Raw genomic sequence first — 11,952 nt, 5'->3', positions numbered from 1 at the left:
TGTCCACAGTCTTCCTCAGGAAAGTCCTGGAGCAAGGAGCGGGATGCAAAGCTCCCTGTTCTGCGCAGTATTCCCACTGTGTGACTGCCCCTCAGCACATCAAAGGAGCGGTATTTATACTGTCTTATTTTAGGCATCCTTATAAGCTAGGTGTCTTATCCCTGATGGAGTCAGTGACTCCAGAGGGCAACACAGAGAGCCTAAATTAAAAGTGTGAGGCTTCCATCTGACTATACTAAGCACTTCGGGCGAATGCCCAAGGTCAGCAGCGTCCTGCTGGAGGCGTCTCCTTGCTCTGGATGGCTCCTCTGACCCCTTGTTCTCCAGTTCCTCTTTTCGCCAATGCCCTGAGCAGGGAGAGTCACCTGCCTCAAGCGCCCGAATCTCACCCGCAGGGCCAACTGGGCAGTTTCATGCCCCTTTATTCAATTTAACCGTAAAATTAGCACTTTTACCCTCGCGGTGCTGGGCCGGCTTGCCCCTCCGCTCCGGCCAACGGACCTAACGGTGCCCGGGGCCGCCGGGCCCCTCCCCCGCCGCCGCCGTTAGGTCCGTTGGCGCCTCCCGCCGCCCCGCTGCAGCGGCGGGAGGAAGGGGCGGGCAGGGCTCTCCGCGGATCCCCCTCCCCAAGTGAAAATAAAGCCCCGCAAGGGCGGGCGGACGGTGCAGGGCGCAGCGGGTGTTTTTGTTCGCGGGTTTCGCTCGGGAGCCTCCCGCCGTGTGGCGGAATTCACCGAGAGCGGCAGCGCCCCCGAGCCGCCGCCCGCGCCCCCCGCAGCGGGAGCGGCGGAAGGGGCCGCGGGCGGCGGGGCCGCCCCTCGGCGCGGGGCCGGCCCCGGTGATTGGCAGCGCGGGGCGGGGGGCGGCGAGCGCGGCCCGCGGGCGCTGCCTTCCCCGCAGAGTTTCCTCGCGGGGGCGGCTGGGGCTGCCTCTCCGCTCGGCGCTGCTGGCGGTTCCCCCGCTGGCGGCTCTTGCCGAGCGCTCGCCCAGGGGAGGCGGCGGCCGCGGCGCAGGGAGCGAGCGAGGGAAGCGGCCACATGAATCAGTTTCTCTCTGTATCCGGCTCCGGGCAGAGGCGGCGACCATAGCGGGGAGGAGGGGAGCGGGGAGACGCGACTCCCGCGGCGGCAGCGGCGGCAGCAGCAGGGGGCTCCGCTCCGCTCCGCTCGTCGCCTCGCCGCCGAGGTGAGTAGCGGGGCCGCGGCGCGCGGGGGCGGCAGCGCGGGTAGCGGCTCCGCAGCGCGGCGGAGCTGCCGCCGCCCGGGCCCTGCGTGTCGCCGCCGCGGGGGACGGCGCTGTGGGGCGGCTGCGTCTCGCCGAGGAAGAGGGCGAAAAGTTGCCCATGGCGCCGGGCAGGGCCTGCGCGGTAGCGGTAGCGGCGCGCGGTAACGGCGCGGCTGGGGCCGGGCTGCTCTGCTCTGCCACGGGGCGCTCTGGCCCTGCGTGGGACGGCTGAGCCCCTGCGGCCGGAGGGTTTCGGGTGCGTTTGCCTTTAAGCTTTTCTTTTTCCGCCTTTTTTTTTTTTTTTCTCTGTTCGCCGTTCCCGCTTCTTTTCTGTGCTTCGGGCTTGTGGCTTTGCTCCGAGCGTGGAAATAGCGCCATCGACATCCCCCCCGCCTCCGCTTGGCTGCTCGAGCAGCCGGAGCAGCGCAGTCCCCGCGTGCACCCTGCGTCTCCGCCCTCCCCCGTGTCCCCCCGAGACCCGCGTGTGAGTGTGAGCGTGAGTGTGAGCGCGCGCCGCCGCCGCCTCGTGTGGAGCCGCCTGTCACGTTTCGTTTCTTCTCCGTTCCCAGGTGCTGATGGGCTGCTGCCAGCAGAGACACAAGTGAGGCGTTTACCCCCGCCCGGAGCCGCGCGATTTCAGCTGTCACATCTGCGGAGGCAGAGAGACTCGTGCTCAAAATCCCCCGATCGTAAATACGCAGAAAGCGGAAGAAGAGGCACGGCCGAGCAGTGGCAGGAGGAGCAGAGGGGGCGGCCGTCCTGCCCCTGCCCTAGTCGGAGAGGCTCATGGCCGAGTTGGGCAGCAGCGGCGCTGGGGGGCTGCCCTCCTCCCCGGGGCCAGGCCAAGGAAAGGTGGCCTTCAAGGCAGGGGATGGGGAAGGCGGAGGGGGCGGCGGAGGCGGCAGATCCCGCTTTGACAGTGCGGGTGGCCGGGTCTCTAATGGGGACTGTGCCCTAGTGGGAGCTGGCGAGGAGTCGGGACCAGCTCTTCCTGGAAGCCCGGAGAGCAGCAGCAAAGAGAAAGGATTTTCCACCAGTCAGCAGCGAGATGGCAAGCCTGGCATCCCCCGGAGGAGCAGCATAATTAAGGTAAGAACATTTGCTCCTCCCTGTCGGGGTCTTGGCTATTTCTCTGTCACACAGAGATGTGTGCATGAGGTTTGGCTCTGTGTCTCGAGATGAAAGGATACGCTGCTTTTTTGTTGTCTTTTTTTTGTGTTGAGGGGACTTGCTTTTCCTTTGTCCAAGGTGGACAGTAGTGAAAAGATGGCTATGAGCACACATCGACACATTGGGGTGGCTGCTATGCCTTGAGGGATGTTCAGATATAACGTGCTGATGTTCCTGACGAGTTGGAGAAGGCGAGAGAACCCAAATGCCTTGTTAAAAGACAATGTGGGCATCAGCCTGGCGTTGAAAGACATGGATTACACAATATCATTATTTGAGATGCACCTGTGCAGAGCAATTTTGTCACTCCATTGGCTTGTGTGTGTGACAGACACACAGCAGGTGATGAGAGGTTCGGGTTCTCATTGGACTGGGGGTGGGAGAAGATGGAGAAGGAAGGTTTCTTCTTGTTAAAAGTGACAGCATGTTTAAGGAGACTGTGCTGTATTTTACCTGTGGAAACAGTCTTTGTTTATACTTACCTGTGCATGTTCTGAGTGCTAGTGTGAAAAGTTGGGGCAGAAAATGGTAAAATGTAGATCAGTGGAAAAAGGGATGGGAGTTATCTTTTATCTTTTAGTACAATTAGTTATACAAATACAATTGTTTCCTTTTCTTAAAATGTTGCTCCCTGAGAGGTGACACTTTGTTTTGCCTTTTTTTTCCCCTCCCCCTCTCCTTTTTAATCTTTACAGACTGCATTGAAAAGGTTAAAGAACCTAGAAAAATGACTCCATTTGTATAGTGGCTGTATTAACCTTAAATAAAGAGCAACTTGCCAAAGTACTTCCGAATGGAGTTTAATCAAGAAGAATAGCTAGGCTTGTTGTCTTCTTAAATATTTATCTGCCTCTAAAATCAAGAATATGGAGTTCCATTAGTTGGATTGTAGCAAAAGGCACGTGGGAAGAGGCGGCCAGCTCTGTGGCTCAAGTTGTGCTGCGGTTTGTCTCGCAGACCTGGGTTAGGAACCAAGGGGACTGCAAGGGCAGGCAGCGGTGCAGCGCCCTTCACAACTTGCATCCACCCTTCCTGTTAGAGCGGTGACGCTGGGTCGGGGTGTGTGTGTGTGTGTCTGTGTGTGTTAAAGGCATTAGAACAATAGAACAGAGGCAGCTGAGCTCGGTGTTGGAATAATTCAATATTTACTGCATTTGCCTGTATTTGTATACAGATCTCCTAAATTTTGCAACATTGTTCTGTTCCTTCTGTGGCAGTTCAGGAAAGATACTATGTTGCTTGCAATGTGCAAGGTGCTGTCCTATTATTATTTTGTACTGTATCCTTTGATTATTTAGGAACCTTGTGCATCTTTGGGGATCAAACAGGAATACCATATGCAGCAGTATATTCTATGCAGTGTATTAAAATAAAGGAACACAAGAAAATAGGATTTGGATTGCGTCTCGTCGATATCTAAATCGGACTTCTTAGTTCATATGAAAGTGGCCTCACTACAGAGTATAAAATTATTCAACTTTCTAGTATTACTGACAAATTTGAACAGTAAACTGCTCAGCTATCTAGAACTGATTAATGTTTTACTTTGTAGTTGGAATAATTATGATGTGAGTGAATAATCTGACAGCAGTGTTTTAAAGCTGTGGTCCATACTTACTTTTAAATAAGAGTGTTTTAATACTTTGGGGGAAAAATACTTGTTTTAAATTATGTTGAATACTCATCTGCTTCCTTGCTTTAGCAGTGTTCACAGGTAGTTTGAGTCAGATTATGTAACAACATAGTTTTTGATATGAAGCCTTTTGGAAAACTTGGCATGAAGAGTAAAGCTTAACGTGCTTGTTGTCTGCTCTTGAGAGCAGAAGTCTGTGAAGCAGAGCGGAAAAAGTAGTTTGCAATCTATTGTTTGGAAATATTCTTGGAGTTTTAGTAACTTACGTGAATGATGCATAACTGCTTTTATAGAATGCATGGAGTAAGATCAGAAACCTGTATATATAATGTGCATACAGGTTTCTTTTTTGTATTGTGTTTAAAATACAGGATTATGTTAGTGGATCTGGTGGGAGATGCAAGTTCAGGAACTATCTAATGTTTTAAAGGCTTTGTTTAAAGAATACTGTGTAAGCTCCTGTGCCAAAAACAGAAAATTGACATTTGAACATCAAGTTGTTCCAGCTGAGATTAAATTCTTTGGAATTTAATCTGTGCATTTCTGTAGAGGAAAAAAGAAGCATTTTGTATTTTCTTCTGTTTTTAGTTGGTGCTTCTACTGATTGTTCCTTTTAAGGAGTCTTTGTTTTCCCGTTCAGAGTTATTGTCCTTCTCTTTATTTGCAGTCTTCGCCTTTTTCTCTTTTTTGCTGTTTCCGTTTTCTTCTTACTGTTTTTATGCTGTGCACCTGCATCGTTCTGAGTTTTCCTTTCTTGTTTAGGACAAGACCATGTACTCCTTGAGATTAAAGTCTGATCTTAGAGAATGATATTCTCAAGGCGGTAAAGTCATTGTCACTAGTAATAATATGACCTTCATGTCATGTTTGTTTACTTTGACTTTTAGACCTTGGTATACAAGTCATAGCAAGCTGACAGTATTAAAGATTGTGCTCTTGTAACATAGCTTGTAGAATAGCACAGTTGAAACAGATCTGAAGGCTAGAGAATGTGTATGTGTTTTTGTTTCTTGCCTTCAATATTTATGAAATTCTTTGTTTCTCTCCCACCTCGCCATGAGAAAATTACAAAACAGCTGCAACACATAATGAGTCTGTGGGCTTTAAGTCTCTGAGAAATGCATTTAAATTCTGGTATTTAGGTTTCCCTAGAGCTCTTTTGCTTCCAGGGATCTCCAGGAGCAATATATGCTTGCAGTTTGCCAATGCTGACGACCTGAGCAAAAAGAGATACAATTGTGTAAATATCTTCCTTTATCAGAAGAGGAGTCATTGTAACAGAGCAAGAAGAGACAAATGTAGGACAAACTGTAGTGATTTGTGAAGGCAACAGTGAAAATTGAATGAAGAAAGGTGGCTTGGCATTCTGTGAGTGCAGTGTTCCTATCAACATATGTCTGCCAGCAAAGTTCAAGGGCTGTTGCATATAGTAATCGTGATTTCAGTGTCAGTAAAACACTGTTTCTAGGTGGATAAAAGAGGGAGATTCATATATGTTTAACTTATTCTGTGTGTAAACTTATGCTTCCATTCTAAAGAGATGGGCTTGGTGATCACTGCAGCTCTTAAATTCCAAAGTCTTGAGGACAGAGAAACCAAATTTATCAGGTGAATACTGTATGGGGATAATTCTCTACAGAGTTTTTGCTTTTGAAATTAAACGTTTTTATATTTGTGTCTTTCTGAGTCTGGGAAGTTCTACAGCATATGCATCAGGTTCTTCTTATTTCATAATAAAACAATATCACACATCATTATCTTGTGTAGCTTCTGCAATGACTAGTTCGTAAGTTCCTATGGTATAACTCTTTGTATCAGATGTACAAAATAGGACCTGTAGAGAATGTTATGTGGTATTCTTTACCACTATGATTGTTTTAAAGTCTGTAATAAATCCTTTTCCTTGTGTTCATGGAAAACTCTAAATCAATACTTTCAGTGGATCTAGGTCCTGTGCAGTCCAAAATTACCTTAGCCAAAATGACATGTTAGCAAGGCTTAGCGGAGATCCAGGAATAGATCACACATATTCAGTTTCCATCTATACAGATATAAGAGAGTTATTTTGCTGGAATCCATTTAGCATATATGAAATGGCCTGATTTTCAGCCAACTTTTGTTGGAAGGCTGTATAGTCATACACACATGGTATGTGTTGGTGTGTGTGTGTGTATATATAGAGATGTGAATAGATGTGTGTGTAGATGTGTGTGTATATACACATGTATACAAGTATACACATATATACATGTATACAACTATAAATATATATTTATAAAATATGTCTGTGTGTAACTGTACAGTTACATATGTAACATGAATGCTCACTTGTCTCGCAGAGACTTTGCAATGTACCTGACATTTTCAAGTAAACTTGATTGAGTGATAACAGGCTCAAAGTTTCCAAAGTTCCTAAATTCAAAGAAAATAGCCTCAGAGGAGAGCGTGAGAAAATCAGCATGTTCTTTCTCGCTCCACACCCTTTTCCCCTTGGAAACAACAATCTACGGTGTGAGCTTAGCTCTTCCAAGTTTGAGAAGATCCATATGGAAGAAAGACACTGAGTGTCCCAAAAGTAGAGAGTTCCCCCTCTCCTCCCCCCCTTTGCCTTAGAGTACACATGTTAACTGGCACCAAAATATAAGAACTGACACCAAAAAGAAAGCATGTCCATAGGAAAGAAGGCTTTGGTAGCTCGGTAGTTCAGCTACCCTTATATCTTCTTTCTCTGAGCAGGCTTTCAATTAGGCAATGGAAGTGTAGAATTTGCTAAAGGAGCTGTTCATGTGTTTTAATTAATTTACTTTTTCTAGTTGATTTATTGTAGATAGAGCATAAATCCTCAAGCCTTCCTTTACGGGATACTTTTTGATGTCTTGCACTCTCTCCTAAAATATAACATTGCATATCCTAGTCACTGTTTATGTTCTTCCTCCTTCATGCTCTCCCACTTATTCTGTAATGGATATCTATTTAAAAATATTATATATATATTTTAAAACATTGCATGTTACCATATTATAGCTCTGCTTGCATCATTTTTCTGTCATGCTGCATGCAAATATCTAAGATTATGTATTTCTTTCTATATATATTTATATATGCACATGCTATACACGATATACATGTGTGTGTATTTTTTTTTATATGTGTGTATATATATATATATATATATATATAAAGACAATTTGGTACTTGCTAGCAGTGACACTGGACCATGGTGTGTGTTACGTCACAGCCACCGAACAGATCTGTTGTGCATTGTATTTGTTACATGATCTTTATTTATATTAGTACTTTTTCCAGATTGCAGTAACAAAAAAGTTGTTTTGATACAAGTAATTCTATTAAAAAATAGTAACAGATGTTTATAGCAACCTGTACACAGGGGTGTTCACTTTACTTAAATTACACGCTGAACTTACCTCATTTATCTGCTATGGCCAGTGAAGGAAAAGTTTTTTTTTTTTTTTTTTTTTAATAAGATTTGGAGCAGTTTAATTTGGAGGAGTTTAAATTCTCTGTCTACCTCTCTGGAAGAGCTCATCTATTTCTAGTGACCATGAGTGACTGTAGAGGTTGGCTGGTGTGGATAATAGCAACTCCATCCACCTCAATTCTTACAATATCAGCAAAAATATTATGTTCAGTCTGTTCACTAATGGAAAATTAATCAATTGAATTAAACAAATTATTATGGACACTTGTTGAGTTTTTGTTTTTTTTTTTTTTTCTTTTATACCTATTATCAAGATTAATGAGAGGCTAATGGTTTAGGTGCTTTTCTGGTTTGTTTTTCTTGGGTAGGAATTAGAGCAGTGGTTTCCTACATGGAGTTCACAGATAATGCATTGTACACTAAACTTCGATGTTGCTTGCAATCATGGAAGATTAAAAAATTAAAGCTGAGGCTGACAGGAAGGGAAGATGTTATTCGTATTGTTTCCCGGTCTTTGCTGGCCCAGGATGATAGGAACATATCATATGCTTTTGTATTTTCTAAATAACAAAATTCTTTTAAGTCAATGACAGTTACATAAACTTTGAAAGACAGATTGATTTAGAACTCCTCTAATAATAGTAGTATATTGATTCTAAAATTTAAGTTTTCCCACAATTTTGGGATAATGTGCAAAGTTCAGAAATCTTAGACTAGTAGGTAGGCCTCAGGGGAAAAAAAAGATATGCAATAATTTATACTGAATGGGGAAAAGAGGGAAAATATGATTAAAAAGCAGTGCCATTAATGAACAATTAAAAATAAGGCTGGAAGAGACCTCAAGAGGTCAGTCTGCTCTGCTCCAATATTCTGTGACAGAATCAACATTTTGTGTTTTCCAGTGTGGTGCTTTTGTATTTCAGTCACCTTTGGTATGGGATTCTCATGGGGGGAAATGCCAGCTCTTATTCCTCTTTGTATATGACCAGTTAGTGACCTCATTTTAGTTATTTCAGGTTGTATCTTCAATTCTTCTGGCTCTTTCTGATCTTAAATTTATCTTCCAACATGCGTGCATATCTTTCAGCTTCCCATCAGAAACAAATTCAAGTTTTCTTTTCCGCTCTACAAGGATACTTGATTTCATTTTTTCTTTAAATTATAGCTGGTTATAGATTTTTAAATTGTACCATTCAAACACCACATGTTGTACCACTACACAGAAAGCCAGTTAATTTTACTCTTTATTGCCTGTAAACTGGGCAGTATACTGCTGTAGAATCCAATTTGGAAATAAATTTTATTAAGTATTTTATTTATAAATGTATTAAGTATATTAATAACTAACAGTGCTTACAAATTTATGAATCTACGTACAAGATTTTGAGCTTGGGGTAAATTGGTTCCTTTGGAAGGGCCTGGGACTGTTTGTCTTTCGAGGGTCAGTAGCAAGCATCTTCCCATTTTCCCCATTTTCCCATTTTTTCTCAATTTTGGCGATTGGTTTTCAGAGAGGAGGAGCCATCACTCTGCTTGTTTCTCCTTGTCTTGGGAGGGTTTGCTTGGAGCAGCCCTTCAGAAAGGCATGTTACCCATTCTCCAAACTGCCTCAAATCCCTCATTTCTGAACTGTCAGTGTTGGCCTGGCTGTGCCTTGCTTCTGGAAAGGAACACGGCCGAGTTCAGCTGCGCTTCCTTCCTAAGCGTTCGCCCCGCAGACCATCCCTGTTCGAAGCGCACGATGCACCACGGGCCTGGGAATCAGCAGTGCTGGCGTTCACAGTGTTGAGCCAATGCAGTCTGGGGAAAGTTGAGCAGAGGCGATTCATATCTGACCCTCCTGGCTCTCTTGGGGTTTCTTCTAATGTCATTTGAGCCTTTGGAGCAAGTAATAAAATATTCCCAAGTACTTAGATTATAAATTGTGTTCAGGGATATTTTCAGATAGCAAAACATCCATGCTTTGGAAATGGTTATACATAGTTCATAAGCACAGGCAGACAGGAAATAACTTTTATTTAAAAAAGTACTTTTGAGAACAGCAGATGATTTTTTTTTAATAACATCACAAATATAAAATAACAGTATATTAAGACTGATTTCCAGATTGTTCATTAAAATATTTGCTTTAGTAAAATATTTTCAGTGAACAATGTACCAGAATCCGTAAAATAAAATATAAATGCCTGCTTACTTAAGGAAAAATAAATGCATAGCTTAATTCTTTTTTTTTTGTTGTTTTATTTTATTAAAGTTGGAACGAGAAGACAGGAATTCAGCTTTTGTTCAGACTTTTTCTTCCTACAACTTATTACTAGCATAGGCAACTGTTTACTGAGTTTTAGATGAGTTCTGTAAATGATAAGAAACAGTTACATGTTTAAAGAAATACGTCAACCTTTTTGGAGTTGTCTTTCACTGTGTCACTCTTGTTCCTTTGGTAGATTAGAAGCAGAATTAACATTATCCTCATGTACATCACATAATCTCGGAGTTGATGGAAAAAACACTAGTAGCAGTAGCGTGCATTTGTTCCACAAAAGACGGGAAAATATAAGTGTTAGTTGGATGCAAGTTGCTTCAGGAAAGGGCTACAGTCAAGTGAACCTCATTTTGCCATTCACAGCAAATGGTGTCTCAATCTTTTCTTTTAGCTGTGCTGACATCATACAGCCTTCGAAAGACACTTCCAGGGACAATTTAAGAATTAAGGACTAGAATTCATGTGAAATACCAGGAATGAGAGAATGTATTTAATCATTGCACATTACTACCACATAGTGGAGAAAGCTGAATCGCATTAGGTAGTTTGAGTTTGGATAATGTTTTGCATTTCCTCTTTAAAAGGACCCCCAAAGCACCATATAGCTCAGCATATAAAACCCTGTATAGCTTAGAGTATTTGCTTTATCTGTGAAGACAAAGGAGAGGTTGGGAGCTTGTTTCTGTTCTCCTCAGTTGTAATAGATGCAGGAATGCAACTCACAACTGGTGTTGGAGGTAGGCAGCTTTCAGCTTTGTTTCCCTTCTGGAATAATGTGTTCTGTGCACCTCATGTTTGCTCCTTTCTCAGTGAAGGGCCAGGCTGATTTTGATAGATTCTAGCCTGGAGAGTCACTGAATTCTTTTATCCTTTGGTATTTTGTAAATTTAGGCTTAGAGCTTAACAGTAGAAAAATTCATAGCAGTGGTCTTTTACTCTCCTGCTTGGCTTGGTTCCAGTTGTGTCACCTTGTGCTTTGGTGGCACTCTCTTCGTCCCTGCCCTTCTGTGCTTCTGCAGTTAGTGCAGGTCCTGGCCAGCCATGTGCCAGAACCAAACAGAGCTGCGCTGTGTGCAGAGCTTGGTGTCTGCTTGGGGATCCCAAGAAGAAAAGAAAGGAAGAGGTTCTGGTGCCAGGCTGGCAGCCTTCGTAGCAGGTTCAAGTCCCAGAGGCTTGAGGCCAGAACCTGTGATTCAGGCTGATTGCACAGTGTTGAGTAGATGCCTCCCTTTTCCTCCACGGCCTTCAGAAACACTTCTCATGAGTGGCCAACCCAAACATATTTAAGAATGCTTGTCCTGGGTCCGAGCAAAAGTCCATTTAGTTCATTAGCTTGCCTCCAGCAGTGGCCAGTGCAGGGATAAGAAAAAGCACATCCTGACATCTGCTCCCAGCCTCCAAGTAGTTTGCAGTAGAGGACAGCTGTGGACCTAATAATCCTTATGGATACCTTTTTCTCCCTGTTAATTGTCAAAGAACAGCGTAAGCTTTTCACTGCTGTAACATCCTATAGCAAAATATTCTAGTTTGTCTGCTGTGTTGTGTGAGGAAGTTCTCTTTTATTTTATTTTTTTTTAAACCTGTTATCTGCTTGCTTGTTTATTTGATATGCACTGGCTCATAAGAGTAGAGTAAGCAAATGTGCTCTATTCGCTTTTTCTATTCCAAACATGACTTGAAAAGGTGTTCGTCTTATTTATGCTATGCCATCTTTTTTTCTTCCAGGCTAAAGAATTCTTCTGTAGTTAGTTGCTGCTTCTATTGAAGCTGTTTTGTGCTTGGTTCGTCTATGGCATTTTAAGTTGGCTTTTTTTTTTTTTCCCCTCATTTTTATTTTTTGCAATGCAGAACTTGAGAATACTTGAAATGCATACCAGGCAAACATATAAATCCGCTATGATATAATAAAGGCTTAAAATACTGTGATACTAGGTTGTTGTGTAATTTATTTATTCATTTTTAGCGTTGTCATCATAAAAGATTTAAATGGTATCACTGTCACTAATTGGCAATGAGAGAGTGCTGGTAAAACCTTTTGCTAAATATTTAAAACCTTCTCTTTGAAGAAATGTATAAGGGTGTGTATGCTGGTGCTGATGCTTGTGTTGGAAGTGGCTGGCATTAACATCTTTGCAGGAGACTGAAGATCTGTTAGAAATCTTTTAATGTGCTATAAAGTCTTTTTATAGTGCTGGTGACACAAAACGGTGCTGATTAGTACAT

The 11,952-nt window shown here is 43.4% G+C and overlaps 1 protein-coding gene across 1 annotated transcript in view; it reads left to right on the top strand.

Moving 5' to 3' along the window:
• The first annotated feature begins 1,976 nt into the window (after positions 1 to 1,976).
• PLCL2 (phospholipase C like 2) overlaps positions 1,977 to 11,952 on the top strand; it is a 90,083-nt gene continuing 80,107 nt past the window's right edge. Inside the window, exon 1 of the mRNA XM_088521179.1 lies at positions 1,977 to 2,313. Coding sequence (XP_088377305.1) covers positions 2,011 to 2,313 — 303 coding nt within the window. The 5' untranslated portion in view covers positions 1,977 to 2,010. The remainder of the gene's footprint in view (positions 2,314 to 11,952) is intronic.

Source organism: Tinamus guttatus, unplaced genomic scaffold, assembly GCF_059628265.1.
Source record: "Tinamus guttatus ecotype Peru unplaced genomic scaffold, ASM5962826v1 Tinamus_guttatus_pri_ptg000115l, whole genome shotgun sequence".
NCBI lineage: Eukaryota > Metazoa > Chordata > Aves > Tinamiformes > Tinamidae > Tinamus > Tinamus guttatus.
Note: the sequence above shows the minus strand (reverse complement) of the source record. Positions and strands in the feature narration are given on the sequence as shown.